The sequence below is a fragment of the Schistocerca gregaria genome, chromosome 5, assembly GCF_023897955.1.
Source record: "Schistocerca gregaria isolate iqSchGreg1 chromosome 5, iqSchGreg1.2, whole genome shotgun sequence".
NCBI lineage: Eukaryota > Metazoa > Arthropoda > Insecta > Orthoptera > Acrididae > Schistocerca > Schistocerca gregaria.
Genome location: NC_064924.1, coordinates 121145261 through 121168702, shown reverse-complemented (window position 1 = coordinate 121168702; position 23442 = coordinate 121145261). Strand labels below are relative to the sequence as shown.

The following is a 23442-nucleotide window of genomic DNA, read 5'->3' as shown; positions in this document are numbered from 1 at the left end:
CAGTTTAGTCATTTTTATCCAGAATTTCGTATCTTTCTGACTATTTCGGGTGTGGATAGGTTCGACTCTCAGCAACCAATATCTACAGGAAACTGGAGTCCCTCAGGGATCGGTTTTGAGCGTAACACTTTTCGCTGTCGTCGTCAATGGTAACGTAAATGCAGTGGACCCCACACTCTCTCCGTCACTGTATCTGGATGATCTCTGCTTGTGCTGGGCCTATGCCACTCTGTGCACCGCTTAGCGCCAACGTCAGGGGGCTGTCTGGAAAGTACATGACTGGGCCTTGAAACACGGCTATTAATTTTCTGTTGCAAAATCACGAGTTGTGCCTTTTTGCCGATTCCAGACTGTACACGCGCACCCAGAAGTATATCTTGATGACCAGTTACTTGAAGTCATTCAAACTTTTCATTTTTACGTATTTTATTTGACAACAACCTAATTTGCCTGCCACATGTTCCCCAGCTGAAGGCAGTTTCCATGAAGAAGCTAAATGCTCTTCATGTTCTTAGTAACTTTTCGTGGAGCGCGAATTACGTAGTGCTTCTGAAATTTTACAAAGCCCTCATTTTATCCCACTTGGACTATGGATTTGTTGCCTACGGGTCGGCAGCACGGTCTGTACCGAGCTTGCTGCACCCTTTTCACCCCACTGGTGTGTGGTTGCAAACAGGGCCCTCTCGACAGTCTCCTGGCAGAAGCTGGTGTCCCACCACTGCAAGTTAGATGAGAATAGTTTCTGGTAAATTGCGCAGTCATAATCTGTAAGACGCCTACTTACCCACGCCACTCAGCTCTGTTCGACAACCAACGGTTCAAACTGTTTACGCATTACTCAAAACTGGGTAGACCAGCTGGGATCCGACCCGTTACTCTACTGAAGGACGTCTAACAACCTCCTTCAGTCTGTGTTCCTAGACTGCCCTCTTGACACCACCTGTGGTTTGTATCCTGTTCTGTGAAGCGGATGGACTTCTTCTGTGGCTCCAAGACGGATGCTGATCTTACCCCACCCTGACAGCCGTTTCGTTATATCCTCCTCGATTGTTCTAATTTGGTGCGCATCCAGACGGACCGATCGAAAGTCAACGACAGGGCTGGTTATGCTTTTGTACGTGCAAGGGGTCACGAGATGCAGTCTCTGCCGAGTGCCTGCAGTATATATATATACACACTGCAGAGTAGGTTTTCATGTCTCAGGCTTTATGGTACGTCAAACAACTGGCCACGACGCACTTTCTGATCTGTAGTGACTCCGTGAGTTGCTTAAAAGGCCTATCCCAGTACTATTCCAAAAATGTTTGGTCGCCAAAATCCAGAACCTACTGGTCGACCTCTACAACTCTGAAAAGACAGTGACCTTCATCTGGACACCAATATACATGGTCTTCCAGGAATGAACTTGTCGACTGTCTATCTAAAGAGGCAACTACAGGAGGTCAACTTGACATCGGAATACTGGGCACGATTACAACATCGAAGCAATATTTTGAGGCTGCGGGAATTGGAATGGCAGCCTACTACGGCCCAAAACAAGTTGAGAGCAATTAAAGGGTCCACTAAAGTGTGGGAGACATCTTTCCAGGCCTCTCGGAAAGATGCCACTGTGTCGTGCCGTCTACTCATCGGCCACACGACACTCACCCATGATTTCCTTCTGCTTCAGGAGGATCCTCCTTACTGCAGTTGCGGTAGTGTACTGACGATGGTGCATGTTCCTGTTGAGTGCGCCCTGCTGGCCGATCTGCGTCACGCTCTCAAGCAAAGTGTTGCATTTACTTAGGGAGAGCGGATTTTACACTAAATTATAATGCTCCTCGATTTTAAGTGTTAGAGGTGGTTGTGGCGGGAGGGGGCGGAGGAGAGCTTCCCCCGTCGGCGGGTATCCCCTCCCCCATGCAACTACAAATTATGTACTTCCCCCCTCGCTTTGCTTCTGGACACACTTGTGCAAGATGCTGCCTGGATTATCTATATTTACTTTTACCTCTCGTATTAAAGTACCGTCACGCTCTTTGTAAAACTATTTGACTTGCTTATACACCGTAGTTAGAGCAGCCAAGTCCCCACCTTTTTCGCTTTTTACTGTTTTACATATTTCTGTCATGAAATGGAGGGACTGATAACCTCTTTAAACACACAATCACCACCATCATTATCATAAGGTAATGGACGTGATCCCACCTTGGTTTTGCCACGTGTTGAAGACACAGGCGAGAACTCGAGCCGTCACAACCTCCCCTCGGTCAAACTCAGATCGCGCGTTCGCCATTCTACACACTGACAGGACGCTCACAGATATTACATGTAACGTGCGTGTATCTGACTAGCAGTCATTCCTCCTCAGGTGGCACCACTATTGGCTGGACAGGTTTATATCTATAGCACCTCAGTGGTCATAATGTTCTGGCAATCAGGCCCCGTCCAAGAAAGTTCGACCGCAGGGTTGCAATAATTCCAAGTGGTGCAACATTGGACGACTTGCATGTCGATGAATGGGTGATGAGAACAGCACAACACCCAGTCCACGAGTGGAGAAAATCTCCAACTCTCCCGGGAATCGAAACCGAGCCCGCTGCATGGTAGGAAAACATATTACCACTCACCTAAGCAGGCGGACAGTTCTATACATAGTGTTTACTAACTCATTCGCCTACAGTAAAGTTACACCAGATTTTTTTCCTTATGATTGTCATTTGAATTAATTGAATTTAATTGATGAAAGGAGAAAATATACAAAATGCAGTAAATGAAGCAGTCAAAAAGGAATACAAACGTCTCAAACATGAGATCGACAGGAAGTCCAAAATGGCTAAGCAGGGATGGCTACAGGACAAATGTAAGGATGTAGAGGATTATCTCACTAGGGGTAAGATAGATACTGCCGACAGGAAAATTAAAGAGACCTTTGGAGAAAAGAGAGCCACATGTATGAATTTCAAGAGCTCAGATGGAAACCCAGTTCTAATAAAGAAGGAAAGCAGAAAGGTGGAAGGAGTATATAGAGGGTCTATACAAGGGCGATGTACTTGAGGACAATGTTATGGAAATGGACGAGGATGTAGATGAAGATGAAATGGGAGATACGATACTACGTGAAGAGTTTGACAGAGCACTGAAACAACTGAGTCGAAACAAGGCCCCGGGAATAGACAACATTCCATTAGAACTACTGACAGAATTGGGAGAGCCAGTCCTGACAAAACTCTACCATCTGGTGAGCAAGATGTATGAGAAAGGCGAAATACCCTCAGACTTCAAGAAGAATATAATAATTCCAATCCCAAAGAAAGCAGGTGTTGACAGATGTGAAAATTACCGAACTATCAGTTTAATAAGCCACGGCTGCAAAATACTAACGCTGATTCTTTACAAACGAGTGGAAAAACTGGTAGAAGCTGCCCTCGGGGAAGATCAGTTTGGATTCCGTAGAAATATTGGAGCACGTGAGGCAATACTGACCTTATGATTTATATTAGAAGAGAGATTAAGGAAAGGCAAACCTACGTTTTTAGCATTTGTAGACATAGAGAAAGCTTTTGACAATGTTGACTGAAATATTCTCTTTCAAATTCTAAAGGTGGCAGGGGTAAAATACAGGGAGCGAGAGGCTATTTACAATTTGTACGGAAACCAGATGGCAGTTATAAGAGTGGAGGGGCATGAAAGGGAAGCAGTTGTCTTGAAAGGGGGATATAAGATGTATATAAACAAAAACAAAACGAGGATAATGGAATGTAGTCGAATTAAGCCGAGTGATGCTGACGGAATTAGATTATTAAATGAGACACTTAAAGTAGTAAAGCAGTTTTGCTATTTGGGGAGCAAAATAACTGATGATGGTCGAAGTAGAGACGATATAAAATGTATATTGGCAATGGAAAGGAAAGTGTTTCTTAAGAAGAGAAATTTGTTAACATCGAGTGTAGATTGAAGTGTTAGGAAGTCGTTTCTGAAAGTATTTGTATGGGGTGTAGCCATCTATGGAAGTGAAACATGGACGATAACTAGTTTGGACAAGAATAGAATAGAAGCTTTCGAAATGTGGTGCTACAGAAGAATGCTGAAGATTAGATAGGTAGATCACATAACTAATGAGGAGGTATTGAATCGAATTGGGGAGAAGAGGAGTTTGTGGCATAACTTGACTAGAAGAAGGTACCGGTTGGTAGGACATGTTCTGAGGTATCAAGGGATCACAAAATTAGCATTGGAGGTTAGCGTGGAGGGTAAAAATGGTAGAGGGAGACCAAGAGATGAATACACTAAGCAGATTCAGAAGGATGTTGGTTGCAGTAGGTTCTGGGAGATGAAGAAGCTTGTACAGGATAGAGTAGCATGGAGAGCTGCATCAAACCAGTCTCAGGACTGAAGACAACAAGAACAACATGCTTGTCATCTGACTGTTGCATGTATCTGGTCATTGGGGATGGGTCCAAGCTGCCCTTCTCCATCCCTGAGTGTGCTTGTTGTTCACCAGACAACACACCCTTGACTCATGCACAAGAATGGCTCATCAGATCGACCCATGAAAAACTATTTTTTAAACAAAATAATTAATTCGCTTGCTGGCACTGTCAATAGTAAAAACCACTACTCTGCTCATCTTGAAGAAAAAAGATCGTTGAACAGTTTGCATATACTTCTGTCATGCAAACATATCGTACATGGTTATGCTGATAAACTAAATTCCATAAATACCAATTTACTTCATTCTGTATGTAAAACCAGATGTTGCTGGATTTCCACAGTCAGTGACAGCCATATCGCACGATCTCTGTACCAAAAATTATAATGTTCACTATATTGAAAGTACAGCGTGAACTTATGATTCAAGAAGCAAATTTGTAACAGTCAGAGAAAATATAAATCTAACCTTGAACAGCATAGATGTAGTCGAGTAAATCATTGTAATCACTGATGCAGTAAAAAAGAAAGAAATGAAATACTAATTCCACTCTGATTCAAATCGTAATAAAGAAAAAAAGAAAATTCGACCATTACTGCTAATGACATGCACTGTTTTAGATGAAGTAATTGTCCAATCGTAAATGTAGTACTCAAAAAATAAAGCATCGATCCTTCGGAAACAATTTATGGAACAATGAAAAATAAAAATCACACAAATTATTGCTTTCAGCCAAGGATTTCAGACACTGAATAGTAGCAGCAACATTTAAACACTTAACGATCGCTGCTCCTATTGCGTGCTGCACAACATATTATGAACATATTACGATTCTGTCTCAGTACGTATTGTGACGACGTAGACGCTGGTGGCAGACAGTTGCCTCTGCTAGAATTCAATTGATTCGAAATTCTGATAAAAAACGGAAGGACTTTGGTATTGTCGGTAGATATAGCGAGACGTGTCATTTAATGAGGCATGTGATACGCCATTTTCTCTGTACGCATTCGATGTAGTTTGCTGAAGAGACGGAATAAATATTAATCTTGTTGTGAGATTAAAATTACGTAATTACCTGTATGCATTAGAAGTACATATTTGAATGTTAATCCTTTTATCATTAGGAGAATTCTTGTATGATATTGTATTCAATGCCGGTTCATGGTAAGGCGCCAGAGCTTGTGCCTTCAGAAATGATTTACTTTTGCTACTTGCTCCAAGCTACTGAAATTTTCCCGCACCATCCATTGGCTGAGCAATCGGGAACTCATTACAGTGGGTGTGACTCCGTACCAGACATGAGGCGTAATAAAATCTGCTCTCTAAACTGAAAAGAAAAGGCAGCTGAAATTCTCAGTTTCACTGCATCATTACTCTGCAATTCACAGTTCAGTGCCCGGCAGAGGGTTCATCGAACTACTTTCAAACTACTTCTCTGACGTTGCACTCTCGAAGATCGCAGGAAAAATGAATGACTAAAGTGGGAGCTCTGATTTCTCTTATTTTATTATGATGGTCTCTGATTTCTCTTATTTTATTATGATTTTCATTTCACCCTACGTAGGCAGGCGCCAACAAAATATTTTCACACTCTGAGGAGGAACCTGCTCATTGAAATTTTATGTGGAGGTCTTGCCGCAGCAAAAAACGCCTTTGTTTTAATGACTGCCAAACCATTCCGTGTATCATATCCGCTGCACTCCCCCGTTTCTTCGCGACAATACGAAACGAGCCGTCCTTCTTTGAACTTTTCGGATGTCCTGTCCGATGTGCATCCCACACCACACAGCAGTACTCCAGAAGAGGGCGGACAAGCGCAGTGTAAGCAGTCTCTTCAGTAAACCTGTTGTATCTTCTAACTGTTCTGCCAATATACCACAGTCTTTGCTTTGCTTTCCCCACAATCTTAGCTATGTGATCGTTCCAATTTACGTTATTCGTAATTTTAATCCCTAAGTATTTAATGTAGTTGAGTTTACAGCTTTTAGATTTATGTGATTTATCGTGTATATGAAATTTAACAGACTCCTTTTTGTGCTCATTTGAATAACTTCACACTTTTGATGATATAGAGTAATTGCCACTTTTTGCAACATGCAGATGTCTGAGTCATCCGTTTTTATCATTCCATGACATTACGGAAAGCTTTCTGGGAATCTAAAAATATAGAATCAGTTTGACGTCCCCTGTCGATGGCACTCATTACTTCGTGAGAATAAAGAGCTAGTTGTGTTTCACAAGAACTATATTTTCCCAATCTGTGTTGACCATTTGTCAATAAATCGTTTTCTTAGAAGTGATTCACAATGTTCGAGCAGTATATGTTCCAAACTCCTATTGCAAATCGACGTTAGTGATATGGGCCTGTAACTCAACGGATTACTCCTAACACTTTCTTGGGTATTGGTGAGACTTATAATCTGAAAGGAACCTGACTGATATACAATACTGCCCGGAAGCCTTGCTTTCTTAATTTTTAAGCTGCTTCGCTACACTAATGATATCTACTTCTAACTTACTCATGTTGGCACTTGTCTTTGATTCGGATTCTAGAATATTTACTTCGTCTTCTTTTATCAAGTAATTTCGAAAGACTGTGTTTAGTAACTCTGCTTTAGCGGCGCTGTCGACAATGACCATTGTTATCGCTCAGTGAAAGTATTGATTGCGTCTTGCTACTGGTGTACTTTACATATGACCAGAATCTCTTTGGGTTTTCCGCCAGATTTCGAAACAGAGTTTAGCTGTAGAAACTGTTAAAAGCGTTTCGCAATGAAGTTCGTGCTAAATTTCGAGCTTCTGCAAAACTTCGCCAATCTTGGGGATATGCGTTCATTTAAATTTGGCATGCTTTTTTCGCTGCTTCTGCAATAGTGTTTTGACTGTGTACCATGGGAGATCACTACCACCTCTTATTACTCTATATGGTATACATCTGTCAATTGCCATCGATACTTTTTCTTTGAATTTAACCCACATCTGGCCTACACTTACATAGTCAGATTGGATGGAGTGGAGACTGTCTCTTAGCAAGTTGTCAAGCAAATTTTCATCTCCTTTTTTAAATAGATGTATTTTGCGTTTATTTTTGTTGGATTTTGATGTTTCGGCACCAGTTTAGCTATAATAACCTTGCGGTCACTACTTCCTTTATCTGTCGTGTTGCTCCTTGTTTGGCGAGAATTATTTGTTGCTAAGAGGTCAACCATTTACATTTATAATGGGCTTCTGAACCAGTTGTTCAAAATAATTTTCTGAGAAAGCATTCAGGCCGACTTCGGACGATGTTTTATGCGTACAACCGACTTTAAACATGTATTTGCGCCCACGCATCGAGGGTAGATTGAAGTCACCATCAACTATAGATGTATGAGTGAGGTACCTATTTGAAATTCCATTCAGGTTTTCTTTGAACTGTTCAGCAACTGCGTCATTTGAGTCACGGAGTCGGTAAAAGGAACCAGTTAATTTATTCAAGTTGTCAAGCATAACCTCTATCCACACTAACTCACAGGAACTGTCTACTTGAATTTCACTACAAAAGAAACTACTTCTGACAGCAAATAAACCTCTAACACAAACTGTACTTCATCTATTCTTTTTGAATACGGTTAGGTCCTTTGTAAGAATTCCGTCTGGACATATTTCTTGCTTTTGCGAGCTTTATGTGCCTATAATGATTTCAAAGTCACTACTTTCTCTTAGTGCTTGGAGCTCTAGTTCTTTTCCAACACGTCTACAACAGTTTACAGCTTCAATATTGATTGTTCCTATGTCTAGCCTCTTCCTTTGTTCCTCCTGCTCCCTTTGAAGCCTTTTCTGTACGTTCCTGAGACCTCCAGCCTAAAAAATGGTCCAGTCCCCTCCACACAGCCCCCCGCTTCCTGCGTGTAGTGGGCTCCTGACCTATTTAGTGGAACCCGTCTCTCTGACACTAGCAAATTCAGTTGTCTTCTCAATAGTTTCCCCCAACTTTGTCTTTAGAAATCGGCTCTAGAGTCTTCAGTGCTGATTTTCAGTCGACTCTGAAGGTAAAGCATCAGGTGAGACATATGCAAGGAAAGAAATGTTTCATCTGTCCCTATTCTCTAAGGCCGTTCAGGCCCCTCAGGAAAAGTATCCATCACTGCCTTTTTCTGTCGTAATAGGAGGTGAAATGCGTTACACTTATCTGGGTATCGAGAACTGTGAAAAGTGGTATAGCAGAGCAGCAGAACAGAACATGAAGAAAGTGTCAATACCCTTTGGGCCGTAACGAGCTACTGCCGGAAGGTCATATGTAATTACGGTGAAATCTTGTCTGGAGATTCATTAATTCATTAACTCGTGGTGTTCCATATGTGTCATCGAATAGGTGGGATGTAGAAAGAGGCAGGTATACATTAACATGAGACAAAGACATCATAGCAACTTGTATACTGCATAGAGAATTAATAGTAGACCCTCATTGTACAACTTATCATAGTTCACACTTAAACCATCTAAATTCAGTCGAGTAAATGAACGACGAATTTGCTGCTTTAAAAACAGTTTCATCATCCTCATTTGTACTGTATAGCTAGTGTTTATCTGCTATTATATGCTTAGCATTTACCTGTGTACAATACTATTTTTCAAACAAAATATTTACCCACATATTTATCTACGAAGACAAAATTGTACCAAATTACTCCTTGTCAAATAGCTTTATAACAAACACCACTACTTGCCATGCAATTAACAGACCTTGTGAATCCCTGAATCTAGATATTAAGGCCAATTGTAGAAAGACTGTCTAATGAGGTAGTTTTTGATTTTCTTTTCAACTGTTAGGACTTACGAGTTAACATTGGACCGGAGGTAGTTGAGTATCTTACTACCATTGAACATAACTGTTTTCTGAGCGCTCGTCATGGAGACAGTTAACATGAAAATTATTTTTGTGTAGTTCATTACGACTGTGCACATCATAGTTCAGTTGAAGCCTCTTGTTATGACGACAATAAACACCATTACGGAGTAAACGTACTGGAAACTCAGTGTAAGAGTTGGAGTGTCTTCACAAAAGCTTCTGCTGAAAAACCCTTCATTTACTGTAGGGGCGCTTACCAGTATGCTACTGTACTTCAATGAAACGACAGAAAGTGTAAATAAGAGAACATTATTGTCCTAAGGTTCACACAGAGAGAGACACTTCTAAGACATAATATACTGAACTGAGTCCTTAGGAAAGTTTATCCAGTCGGGGTTACCAAACTGTGGACAAAGAAAGCAACGATGCTATCGTGAAATTTCCCCTTCTTGGTGCGAAGACTATATGAGGTCACTCACAGCCTTCACGACCAGAGGTTAAGATAACTCGAATATCTTTCAAAAATCAGCTCACAAGCTGAAAAACCATTATCCAATATTTTCGTGAACAAGAAATTATTACTGACGGAGTCAAATACATCGCAAAAACAATAGCAGTGCCAATATAGAGACATTACATTTGTAAAGGGACTACTTCAGCTCATCACGTGTTTAACTTTCGCAGTCTTGGGCGTACGAATCACCAGAATCCACGTTTTAACAGAGTGGATTTTTTTGTCAGAGATAAATTTACGTGGGGACCTGCTCACTGTTCAGTTGACAGTGAGATAAGCGTTACAAAGGCTTTAAAATTTTGCTTTTCTTGTAGGTTGGAGGATTTAGTGTGTCGCAGTGCGATCTGCTCATCCCTTTCTAGTTCAGTGGTTCCTTAATACGTTAATCACCATTTCGATGAGCATTATACAGGGTGTTCCTTCCACCGTGTACAAACTCTTAAGGACTGATCGATGACTGGACACGCAACCAAAAAGATCTAATGAATTCATGTCCGGAAATGCTTGGCTTCCATGCTGGAGGCCATTTATTTAAACGTACTTTATTGCGGCCACAGTGACAGCATGCATGGTTTCCTCCTAGAGGTTGGTACTGGTCCTCAAACGTCATGCCCTAGCGTCCTCTCCGGCCATAGTAGTTGTTAATGTTGTATTCTGCTCACTTCTCTTGCTGACTAAACTTGTAGTGGATGTAACACAGCGTTGTATACAATGGATTCGAAACGAGAGCTCGCTGTCATGCTCTTTACTTATAGAAATGCAAATGGTAACTGGCGACGGGCAGCAGGAGACCTTTCCTCATCGACAAGAACCACAGCATTCAATGTTTGCAACAGAGTTTCGCAGGTCGCCAGAGACAGGGTCGTTTCAGGAAGCTGGAAATCATGAAGGACGTACCCGAAATGTTCGGATACCAGACTTGGAGGCAAATATGATTAACACTTTGGAAGACCCGCCAGTGCGGGGTAAACCAGACAACGGTGTGCAATACTTTCCATTCCAGTTGTTACCACACTTATCACTTACAGCGTGTGTAGGGCTTACTAGCGACAGATTTTCTAAATCGTGAGCAGCTTTGTCACTGGTTTCTTCATCAGGCAAGAACGATTCCGGGCTTTGTGTCATCCATCATATTCAAAGATGAGACCACCTTTACGCTGAATGGAATCTGCAACTTTCATAAGTCATGTGTGAGATAGTATGCAGAGCCCCCATGGTATGGTGACAGCGAATCCAGCATAGGTGCAGCCGGAATATATGGTCCGGGATAATTGGCGACCGTATTTTAGGACCAATTCGCCTAACAGGCCGGAACTATCGGAGAACCTTCCGGGTGACTTTGCCCCCTGCAGGAAGAACTGCCATTGACGATTCGAACGACTGTATGGCTGCTACAATATACGCTCCAGCCCACTTAACATCCGGAAGCATCTCTACCGTGTCTTCCCTGGTCGATGGATCTGACGAGGGAATCGAGTTGTCTGGTCTGATCATTCATCAGGACGCAACCTGTGATATTTCTGATTATGGATCCATCTCAAAAGTATCGTATATGGAGTGCACGTCCAGATGTGGAGACACTGGAGCAGCGTTTTCATGCCGCCTTTGACACTGTTCGGATGCAGCCTGGCCGGTATGATGAGACAGAACATGCTACGGCGCGTACACGCCTCCGTTGAGGCACATGGAAACTATTTCCAACAAATTCTGTAAATGTGACTGCATGATACAGAGCGTATTAGATTGCAATCTCCGAAACAATGTATGATTTAATAAGTGGGAACATGGAAATCATGCGTTTCCGTACATAGGTCCATTAGACCTTTCTTGTTCCGTATCCTCTCATCGAAGAGTGCCTGGAGCTTGTACACGGTAGAAAAAGTCACCATACTTAAAAATAGAGGAAATTGTTTAGTGTTCGTGTGTGTGTGTGTGTGTGTGTGTGTGTGTGTGTGTGTGTGTGTGTGTGTGTGTGTGTACACAAAAGCACATTTAGTAATATATTCCCTTTTTTGAGTTGAAATGTGTTTACTTGTATTGAACACACCGTTTATCCACAGTAAAAGTGAGTCACTTTGTGTCATCACTCATGTTTAAGGACATAACAATGTGTTTGTACCAGTCACTATGTCTGGTCCTTTCTCCGTCGCTGTCCCTACTAGCATCTTCAAATTACGGTTCTTTACTCACTTTGCACCAGAAAAGAGGGGAATCTAAGCGTTTGAAGTGTGGCGTTACAGAAGGCAAGGGTTGCGAAAGATCCGCGCAGAATGCGTGAAGCAAAAAATAAGTGAAAAACTCTGATTAGAAAAAGGACAGGACATGTGTTAAGACACGATGGAATAGAGTACCTGCTCCTAGTCGGAGTCATAGAGGGTAAGGAATGTAGGAGAAAACAGAGGCTGCAGTTATCGTCATCATGAGGCACTAAATGAATGACTTGTTCATCTATCTCTATTTTCCCGTCCTTCACCGTATTTGCTATTCGGCTGTGGTTGCTGCAGTGCATTTCATTGGTGACACTCTGTAACTTGTTTTTATGAAGATGGTACACTGAATAGACAAATATAACAGACAAGTGAGGGCAGACATTAAAATACGGAACAAAATATCAACGTGAGTAACTTAATTTTGTACTTGGGAAGTACAGAAGCCGGCGACAACAGAAATATAACAGATATTACAAAAAATAATTGCAGTGACTAAAAAGGCCCTCATAAATACGACTGATTTATTAACAAACAACTAACTCAATCGAGAAGCAAGAAATAAATTCATGGAGGTACTTTTTTGGAGTGTTTTAAGAGTTGGTCGTAAATGGTTGACTCCAGAGAAACGAGAAAGGAAAAAATTAGATGCAACAGAAATGAGGATATGAATAAGAGCCACAAAACACCCTAACCTGAGAAAAAATCTAATTAACGAATGTTAAATTAATTACTTTCTGTTTTTCATGATACAGAAAAAAACTAGATTAACTGTACACCTAATTCCACATTATTTTGGGTTGTCGGAAATTATTACCAGTATTGGAATACATACCACAAAATTTAGGGGTGTTAAGTGTAACTGCTGCCCTTTGATAAGGAGACTGACACAAGAGATGAAATAATGGTGGACCGATTCAACCCAGTTAAAACACTGACGTGTTTGCAAGTAAAAATTGTGTCTTAGACTTTAAATCCACTTCTTCAGTAATCCTCCCCACCGCCATATAGCCTTTCTTTGGGCTGCACTGTGAAATACCTGTCTCGGTGAATCTTTATAGAGGACATTTATTTTCTCATCAGAGTGAATGTATTGGTACACGCACTTCAAGATCTCTAGACCTTTCGTTGATTTTAAGTCTCTTTTCAGCGTCTGTAATATTGTTTACAACTGTTTTGTTTACTAAACTGCATACCTTTGAATTTCCTTCCTGCCCTGTTTCTTTGTAATACGAAACATATCCTGATTTTAAATGTATTTTTTTCTCAGTCTTCTACGCACTACTTTTAACGTTATTATGTTCTAAGAACTAACAGTATCCAATGATATTTCATCTATTTTGCCTTTGATTGCAACTTCGATTTCTTACTACTACTGTGACTTCCTCAAACTGGTACGTTAGTAACCGCTTTTCTCCTTTCAAAACATCTTTACAGAATTACCCCTTCTTTATTTTTACTTAATACGTTCCTGTGTCGAGTAGGGTGTTTATTTCATGCAATTGTCCTTTTGCATCTTGCTTGCTTTCGGCATTACGATATGCCGCTTGGAGTTACATTTCCACACAGGAAGTTACGCCCTTGGAGGTGATGAAATTAACGTTATCCACATGCTCATAAGCTTCTAAGGCGAATAGAAAAATATTATTTCCTTACCTTACATATTACTCCAGCGTTGTGAAAGGTAGAAAAACATTGCAACAAATTAATCTGAGATTCAGTCTAGGTCGATCAAAACACAAAGATAAATCACACTAAGGTGGAGTTTCGTGATGCATAGCACTCAGGCCAACTTGAGTGCAGTTTATATGAGTTTTTCCACTGCCGTCCAGGAAAATGACGGACTTTATCCGTTCCCGTCCCCTGTCCTGTGCACAAAACATCACAAACATCGTTTAATTATTGCAGTTTAATCCCATATGGCCTTGGTGGCAAAGGCGTCATTTGATTTGACAAAGAAAAATGAATTTTAAAAGTAGTGACAGATTTTGAGAATAAATTGTAAGTACATAAAATCGTGTCATACAGGTATTTCACAAAACCATAGTTCTGTGTCAACCAAATGTACCGGTTTTGTACCATAGCTGGATCTCAACCTTGCAAGTGACATCTATGGGATGGGCACACATCGAGTAGGCTGTTGTCTAAAGCCGGCACTGGATGACAACACCTGACAATGACCGCTGAAATTTTCCTTTTCGATAATCTTGCAAATAGCAGTTGTATTAACAATCATCAACTTACAAATGTTTGAGAGAAAAAGTTCGTGATATCTGCACTTGGTAGACTTGTTTATTTATTTACATTAAGTACATAAACATAATATATGCTGTTAAAGGTACAATACTGAAGATTTCAGGATCACACAAAGATGTACAGTAGTCTTTCAAATAGTAAAGCCACTGTGTAAGCATTTTCTGCGAGTCATAATGCTTGATAACGTACAAAACGCAAAACCACTAATCACAACTTCAGACACGAAAACTCATGATGTTGGACGTGACGATTCTTCTTCAGTGCTGTCCTTCTAGGAACGCTTTACAAACTTAAGATGGATTCCACTCTTAGTCATAAGGACAAAGGACCTAGGATGGTAATCCAGGTTAGTTACTGTCTTCTCTGTGGGTCGCACGCTGTACTTTGACAGGATGTTCACGAGACCCACTTTGGTTTGCAACACGCCCATCCTCATACCTGAAATATACACAGAAATGTAATTATAGAACAGCTGGATAAAGTGATTCTGAATCAACTGCCCCTATTCATTAGGAAGTAAAAGCCTTGCTTTGCCATGTCCCTTAAGTAGGACAACAGGCGCTTCAGAAAAAATATAACTGAAGCTACATTTCGAAATGTAGATACACTTAGTGAATTCTCTAAACTTGGCAAAAGCATCAAACTTTACTACTGGTTTTCCGCAAAGCATATAAGAACAAGTGCCCACATGTAAGAGGTCATGAAATTACATAAGACAATAAGTGTCTGCTGAAGTTGTTAGGTCGGTTACTGCCGCTAAAATGGCAGGTTATCAAGATTTAAGTGAGTTTGAGTACGGTGTTATAGCCGTCGCACGAGCAATGGGTCACAGCATCACCGAGGTAGCGATGAAGTGGGGATTTTTCCGTACGACGATTTCACGAGTGTACCGTGAACATCAAAAATCCGGTAAAACATCAAATCTCCGACATCGCTGTGACCGGAAATAGATCCTGCAAGAACGGAACCAACGACGACTCAACAGAATCGTTCAACATGACAGAAGTGCAACCCTTCCGCAATTTGCTGCAGATGTCAATGCTGGGCCATCAAGTGTCAGCGTGCGAACCGTTCAACGGAACATCATCGATATGGGCTTTCGGAGCCGAAGACCCACTCGTGTACCCTTGATGACTGCACGACACCAACATTCGTTGATGACTGGAAAGAAGTTGCCTGGTCGGACGAGTCTAGCTTCAAATTGTATTGAGTGGATGGACGTGTACGGATTGGAGACAACTTCGTGAATGCAAGCGTGTCAGCAGGGGACTGTCCAAGCTGGTGGAGCCTTTACAGTGGAGTGGGGCGTGTGCAGTTGTAATGATATGGGACCCCTGATATGTCTAGATACGACTCCGACAGTTGACACGTACGTAGACATCCTGTGTGATGACCTGCATCCCTTCACGTCCATTGTGAATTCAGACGGACTTGGACAATTCCATCAGGACAATGTGACGCCCCACGTACATAACTGCTACAGAGTGGCTACAGGAACTCTCTTCTGAGTTTAAACACTTCCTCTGGCTCTAAGCACAATGGGACTTAACATCTGAGGTCATCAGTTCCATAGAACTTAGAACAACTTAAACCTAACTAACCTAAGGACATCACACACATCCATGCCCGAGACAGCATTCGAACATGCGACTGTAGCAGTCGCGCGGTTCCAGACTGAAGCGCCTAGAACCGGTTGGCCACCGCGGCCGGCTGGCCACCAAATTCCCCAGACACCCACATTATTGAGCATATGTGGGATGCCTTGCAACGTGCTGTTCAGAAGCTCTCCCTTTGTACTCTCAAGGATTTATGGAAAGCCCTGCAGGATTCATGGTGTCAATTTCCTCCAGCACTACTTCAGACATTAGTCAAGTCCATTCCACGTCGTGTTGCGACGTTTCTGAGTGCTCGCCTGGGCCCTACACGATATTAGACAGGTGTACCAGTTTCTTTAGCTGTTCAGTGTATATGACAGGCAGCTTGTTAAACCAGGGTGCCTACAGTTCAGAAGTGTTAACCAAAGACTCGCCCCAAGATAAACCGAGGATACGAGGAACGACGGTGACCCAACAACCTAGGCTGCATAAGTAGTGGGGGATCAAACGGTGAGTGTCGGTAAACATGTAGGAACCGTGGAAGTACTGAACAATGACACAGCATCAAACCGCAGGATCACTGATAACCGAGAGCAGGGCATTTCCGGTGAAGTCTGCAGAGGAAGCAAACAATGAGCGCAATCATAGACAGTAGCAAGTTGTTACTGGGAGCTCTCCGGTGGTGACAAACGACGCAGATCAACAACCGCCCTGATATAATAACTCAAAAGACGACCAGGCAGGGAAGACCAGAATAATACGCAAGGAATGATTGAACGCAGATCGCAAGACATACAGTGGCCACCGTTAACGAGTCCTGAGTGAAGCAACACTGCAATTAAAACCAACAGCTCTCAAGGACCAAGCAAGCAGTCTGACAAACAAAAGTAGAAGCGTGTGATGAAAACCGGCAAAACCAATCGCAAGTCGGGTGAACTGTCAAAAGAGTACATACATGACTTGGAAGGAAATGTAAACAGAATGAATCATTTACTGAGAAATGGTGGAGGATGTACACGTCACAGGTCCCACAGCGGCGCTGACGTCGAAGTGGAAAATGAAAGACAAGATCCGGATCCAATGGAATTAAGAACCCGAACCCACCTGTGAACATTGGATAATGGGCAGATGAAACGAAGGAATGTCCCACCATGTACTTAGAAGAAAAGAAATGACACAACATTATAAAACTGCAACACTAAATACAGAATAGAATCGCAGACGAAACGAAAGTTTCAAACAATGCTTATATTTGGAAGATACGCACATCGCTCTGGTACAGGCAGTAGTCACATACAAAACAAATGAAATTACCGGATATGATGAAGCTACCAAAATAGAGAGCGCATGCGGAATAGGCGTATACGACACGATCGCTACTCGAATCCCGAAGAGATAATATCACCATAAAAATTCATATGTTAATCATAAAGTAAACAGGGTGAGTCACCTAACATTACCGCTGGATATATTTCGTAAACCACATCAAATACTGACGAATCGATTCCACAGACCGAACGTGAGGAGAGGGGCTAGTGTAACTGGTTAATACAAACCATACAAAAATGCACGGAAGTATGTTTTTTTAACACAAACCTACGTCTTTTTAAATGGAGCCCCGTTAGTTTCGTTAGCACATCTGGACATATAAACAAATACGTAATCAGTGCCGTTTGTTGCATTGTAAAATGTTAATTACATCCGGAGATATTGTAACCTTAAGTTTACGCTTGATTACCACTCCTCCGCTGTTCGATCGTGTGTATCGGAGAGCACCGAATTACGTAGGGATCGAAAAGGAACTGTGATGGACCTTAGGTACAGAATAGACTGGAACAGCACATTACGTCCACATGCTAACACCTTTTTATTGGTCTTTTTCACTGACGCACATGTACATTACCATGAGGAGTGAGGTACACGTACACACGTGGTTTCCGTTTTCAATTACGGAGTGGAATAGAGTGTGTCCCGACATGTGAGGCCAATAGATGTTCAATGTGGTGGCCTTCATTTGCTGCACACAATTGCAATCTCTGGCGTAATGAATGTCGTACACGCCGCATTACATCTGGTGCAATGTCGCCGCAGGCTGCCACAATACGTTGTTTCATATCCTCTGGGGTCGTAGGCACATCACGTTACACATTCTCCTTTAACGTAACCCACAGAAAGTAGTCGAGAGGTGTAAGATCAGAAGAACGCGCTGGCCAATTTATGCGTCCTCCACGTCCTATGAAACGCCCGTCGAACATCCTGTCAAGGGTCAGCCTAGTGTTAATTGCGGAATGTGCAGGTCCACCATCATGCTGATACCACATACGTCGACGCGTTTCCAGTGGGACATTTTCGAGCAACGTTGGCAGATCATTCTGTAGGAACGCGATGTATGTTGCAGCTGTTTGGGCCCCTGCAATGAAGTGAGGACAAATGAGGTGGTCGCCAATGATTCCGCACCATACGTTTACAATTGCACGGTCGCTGTCGCTCTACCTGTCTGAGCCAGCGAGGATTGTCCACGGACCAGTAATGCATGTTCCGTCCGCTTCATCGGTAAACAGGTAGAACTGCAACGCATTCTCTGTTAATGCCCATTGACAGAATTGCACTCGATGATTAAAGTCATCACCATCTAATTGCTGATGTAGCGACACATGAAACGGGTGAAAGCGGTGACGATGCAGTATGGGCATGACACTACTTTGGCTCAGTCCACCGGCTCTCGCAATGTCCCGTGTACTCATGTGTGGGTTCATGGCAACAGGAGCTAACACACCAACTGCACCCGCTTCTTCTGTGACGGGCCTGTTACGGACCCGTTTGCGTGCTACGACCATACTTGTTGCATACAGTTGGCGGTAGATGTTTTGCAATGTGCGGCACGTTGGATGCTCTCTGTCCGGGTACCGTTCTGCATACACGCTGCAGGCTTCAGCTGCATTTCGTGGACACTCGCTCATAGATGAGTATCATCTCCGCCTTTTCAGAGTTCGAATACACCATGGTCACAGTTCCTACAACACTACACTATCACAGACGTCTGGTAACACGGTCTACTGCAGTTGGTCTGCGTGCGGAAACGAAAGTTGAATAACTATAGCAGCAAGCGCTACATGCGGACACTGCGACAGCTAGACCAAACCACAACAGTGCACTACAGTCACACTCGTAAACACGGTCGTCATCGTAAAGATGTCCCTGCAGATGCTGCTCGCCGACCGTGGCCCCTGTTTGTTACAACACGCAACTGAACGTCGGAGGTTTCAAGCGTCAACTTTAGGTTACAATATCTCCGCATGTAATTAACATTTTACAATGCAACAAACGGCACTGATTACGTATTTGTTTATATGTTCAGATGTGCTAATAAAACTAACGTGGTTACATTAAAAACCGTGGGTTTGTGTTAAAAAACATACTTCCGTGCATTTTTATATGGTTTGTATTAAACAATTACACTAGCACCTCTCCTCAAGTTCGGTCTGTGGAATCGGATCGTCAGTATTTGATGTGGTTTACGAAATGTATCCAGCGGTAACGTTAGGTGACTCACCCTGTATAATCCAACGGGCAGCGTCGGTCGTAGGTAGAGAAAAGAATTTCTCAAGTAATCAGTTGCAGTTTTAATAATATGGACTTATAATAAATTTATTATCGAAGTCCCAATTTCAGTTTTTTCCAAGCATTCTAGTATTTAATAGAAGAACTTAAATAAGTGGACACCCGTATGTGCCAGTACTACCTGTGCACGCAGATCACCAACGCCGCTAAAATCGGGTTACATAGAATCTACGAGATGTGATCAAATAATACGGTGAATGAATTCTTTTACCTGCGGCTGCTGACGCTACAAATAATTGATGTAACTTGTCCGATAACTTGATCCGTTGAGACAGACAGCATCTAGTTGGAGCACGTTCTGACTTGTCACTCAGTGTCCAGTGACGCTAGAGTGAGGTTGCGTTTACCGACTCTGTCACGCGTCATGAATTTCGAACAACGCGGGAACATTAAATTCCGTTTCAAGTTGCAAGGAAATACCCAAGAAAGTCAAGAAATATTAAAACTCATGTGTAGCGATGATGATGTAACTCTGAGGACTGTTTACAAGTGTTACGAGCATTTTAAAAGCGTAAATCAGTCGGTAGAAGGCGAGCATACAAAAAGTGGCAAAAATTGCCCGTTCAAGCAGACGAAGAACCATTCGAGAGCTTACCGAAGAACTTAACACCTTGCACGGTTCCGGGGAAAAGCATTCTAACTGATGATTTGCAAATGAGACAAGTGATTGTAAAATTTGTTCCCAGACTTTTGAGTGATGAACAGAAGAAAAATGGTGTGTCAGTTTTCACGGAGTAGAAGGATCGTCTTTATGCAGGACCGTAGTTCACATCCAAAATTCTAACTGGAGACGGAATTTGGCTTATGGATTTGACCATGACACGAAAATTTAGAATACCTAATAGGAAAACTGAATTCCCTCGCTCTAACAGCCACGCCAGCCAAAATCGAATATCATAGTCATGCTCATTGTTTTTTTCGTTTTGAGGGCATAGGGTAATAGGAGTTCGTTACAAGGGTAACTATTGTAAAGACCGAATTTTGCAAGGGCGTACTGCAACGTTTGCGAAACGATATATGAAGAAAGAGTCTAGGAAAATGGGCCTATGGCTTCTTTCTTCATCGTGAGATCACGCCGCGCCACTCTTCGCTTTTGATTTCAGAGATTTTGGTCGATGAAGGTTTCCAGTCTGGGTTCAAAATGGTTCAAATCGCTCTGAGCACTATGGAACTTAACATCTGAGGTCACCAGTCCCCCAGAACTTAGAGCTACATAAACCTAACTAACCTAAGGACATCACACACATCCATGCCCGAGACAGGATTCGAACCTGCGACCGTAGCAGCAGCGCGGTACCGGATTGAAGTGCCTGGAACAGCTCGGTCACCGAGGCCGGCTTTCCAGGCCGGGCACATCCGCCTTACTCACCATGCCGCGCGGGATTAGCCGAGCGGTCTCAGGCGCTGTAATCATGTACTGTGCGGCTGATGGTTCAAATGGCTCTCTGCACTATGGGACTTAACTTCTTAGGTCATCAGTCCCCTAGAACTTAGAACTACTGAAACCTAACTAACCTAAGGACATCACACACATCCAAGCCCGAGGCAGGATTCGAACCTGCGACCGTAGCGGTCGCACGATTCCAGACTGTAGCGCGTAGAACCGCTCGGCCACTCCGGCTGGCTGCGCGGCTTATCTCGGCAGAGGTTCGAGTCCTCCCTCGGGCATGGCTGTGTGTGTGTGTGTGTGTGTGTTTGTCCTTAGCGTAATTGAGGTTAAGTAGTGTGTAAGCTTAGGGACTGATGATCTTAGCAGTTAAGCCCCATAAGATTTCACACACATTTTTTACTCATCAGATTTAGCACGATGCGAAATCTGTCTCTTCTCAAAACTTAAAACTGAGCTTAAAGGAAAACGATTTGACACTATTTCTGTCATTGAGAGGGCCAGGACAGAACAATGAACGCCCTTCCAAAAGTAGCCTTCGAGAAATGCTTCCAGTCAGGGATTGAGCGCTGGGATAGGTACATTGCCAGCCAATGATAAGACTCTAAAGAAGATGAAATCAAATTCCATGTAAGCTTACACTTTGTTTCTAATAAAACTATTTACCATAGTTATGATCACACCTCTTATATTTTTGACAATGCCAAGAATTATCTGGTGGATAGAGAAACATGGCTATTGGCCAATGAGGTTCCCCAGTCACTCAGCTTACCATATCGAACTAAGTGATGTACAGCAGGAAACGTTTCTAGCATATGAAGTATGGCATATGAACACAGATCTCTCAAAGCAACCAGATATACATAAATACAGAACAAGTGCCTACACATTCAAAACAAATATATCTCTATATTAGAAACCTAGTTTATTTGATGAACAGTTTCGACAGTAACATGCTTTCAGCCTCAAACCTACAATGTACAGATAGAATAACGCCAATGGAGTAATCTGCATGGTCGTACAACAGTTATACACAAGGAACCATGATACCTGAATAATAAAAATTAAATACACATTAAACACAATTAGACATCAGTCTAGTCGACATACTGAGAACATGTTCCAACTGTAATAATACAGCTCCATCCTCGTTCGTCAATATATATAAAACTTTCTAAATAAAATATCTATAGCACCAACAAGGTGTACAGGAAACACGACAGGTGATGCGTCCGTGACCCTGACCACACCGCTACACATGCGGATCAGTTGTCTTTTGTTGAGAGGTATTTATCGAAAGATGGAGATCCTGCTGAAAGACTTATCTGTTGTGTCTCAGATTGTTTCACAAGTAGGAAGAATTAGCTAATTCATTAATAAATTTACTAGGCAAGACCTATGCAGAGGTCAGTCACACTGCAATGGAAGCACTACGGCTGCTACTTAACCTGGTCTCCAAGCTAGAATTAATGAGATCTCCCATCTCGTCGTGTCTGTTCCATGAGCGGCTAACTCTCCCTTTACTTGGAAGGGTCGTGCAGCAGAATATTGCTCTCAATCGGTTTCATTTTTCCGTTTGTTGCAACACTTTCTTCTGTTCTTCGAGACTCGTTGGAATATTTTTCATTCAAAATTAAATTATTCTGTCTCTGTAAAACTACTTTCATAAACATGCCAGGCAGAGCGACACGATAGAGAAGAAATCTAATGCTACAAATAAACTGTTGCCAAGTGTTGATACCGATATTGGAACTGTAATAAGGTTGTACGATTCTCTGCTTGAATACTTTCTATATACTCGTTCAGTGTACGACACATGTGAAAACAATGGCGTCGAAAACATAACTGTATGGGAAATAGTTGAGACAATGAAAAAAGTTAAGAAAACTGAGACGAAACAGCGGACATTGATACTACTTTTGAAAAAAAGGATGATTTTCTGGTGGATATCTTTCTAGTTATTCCACACAGACTGATATCTGAACTCGAGAAAAGGAAAAATCGTTGCAAGAGAAATTTGGAGTTCCTAAGTAATTTACTTGAAAAAGACAACACAAGGATTACTTGGAAGAATTTTTGAGTGATGAGGTTGTTTATTTTAAAGCGTACGGGAAGGGCAACGAATTGAAAACCGCCTCCCCAAATACTTTGTATAGTGTGTTACGTAAAAGCCACGTTCAAGAAGTGTTCATTAATTTGGAGATTACGCTCCAAATACTTTTGCAAAGCGCTGCAACCAGTTGTTCTTCTCATTCCTCAAAAAATCAAGAATTATTTGCGGTTACCGATGTTGCAGGATCGAGTCAACAGTCTTGCTGTACTCTCCATGTATTATGATATAACACAGCAACTAGACTAGGAAGATTTTCTGCACGACTTTGTTACATTAAACATCTTTGCCTGATTTACAGTCAGTTCCACAAAAAATGTGTACACCATCCTTTTAAATATCATTTCCGCAACGACATCTCGCTGGTCTCGAATCTGTACTCAGTGAGCTTTCGCACAGTGTATATAGAAACACTGTGATAGTTGAATGTTTTGCTTTGCCGGTTGCAGTTTTGGATATTTGCACTTACAGCCAGTTCAAACGCTGAAAATATGTGCAATATCAAAAATG

The 23442-nt window shown here is 42.1% G+C and overlaps 1 protein-coding gene across 1 annotated transcript in view; it reads right to left on the bottom strand.

The window, feature by feature from the left end:
• Positions 1-14235: 14235 nt before the first annotated feature.
• The window catches only part of LOC126272143 (cytochrome P450 6k1-like), a 75977-nt gene continuing 66770 nt past the window's right edge, over positions 14236-23442 (bottom strand). Inside the window, exon 8 of the mRNA XM_049974757.1 lies at positions 14236-14657. Coding sequence (XP_049830714.1) covers positions 14491-14657 — 167 coding nt within the window. The 3' untranslated portion in view covers positions 14236-14490. The remainder of the gene's footprint in view (positions 14658-23442) is intronic.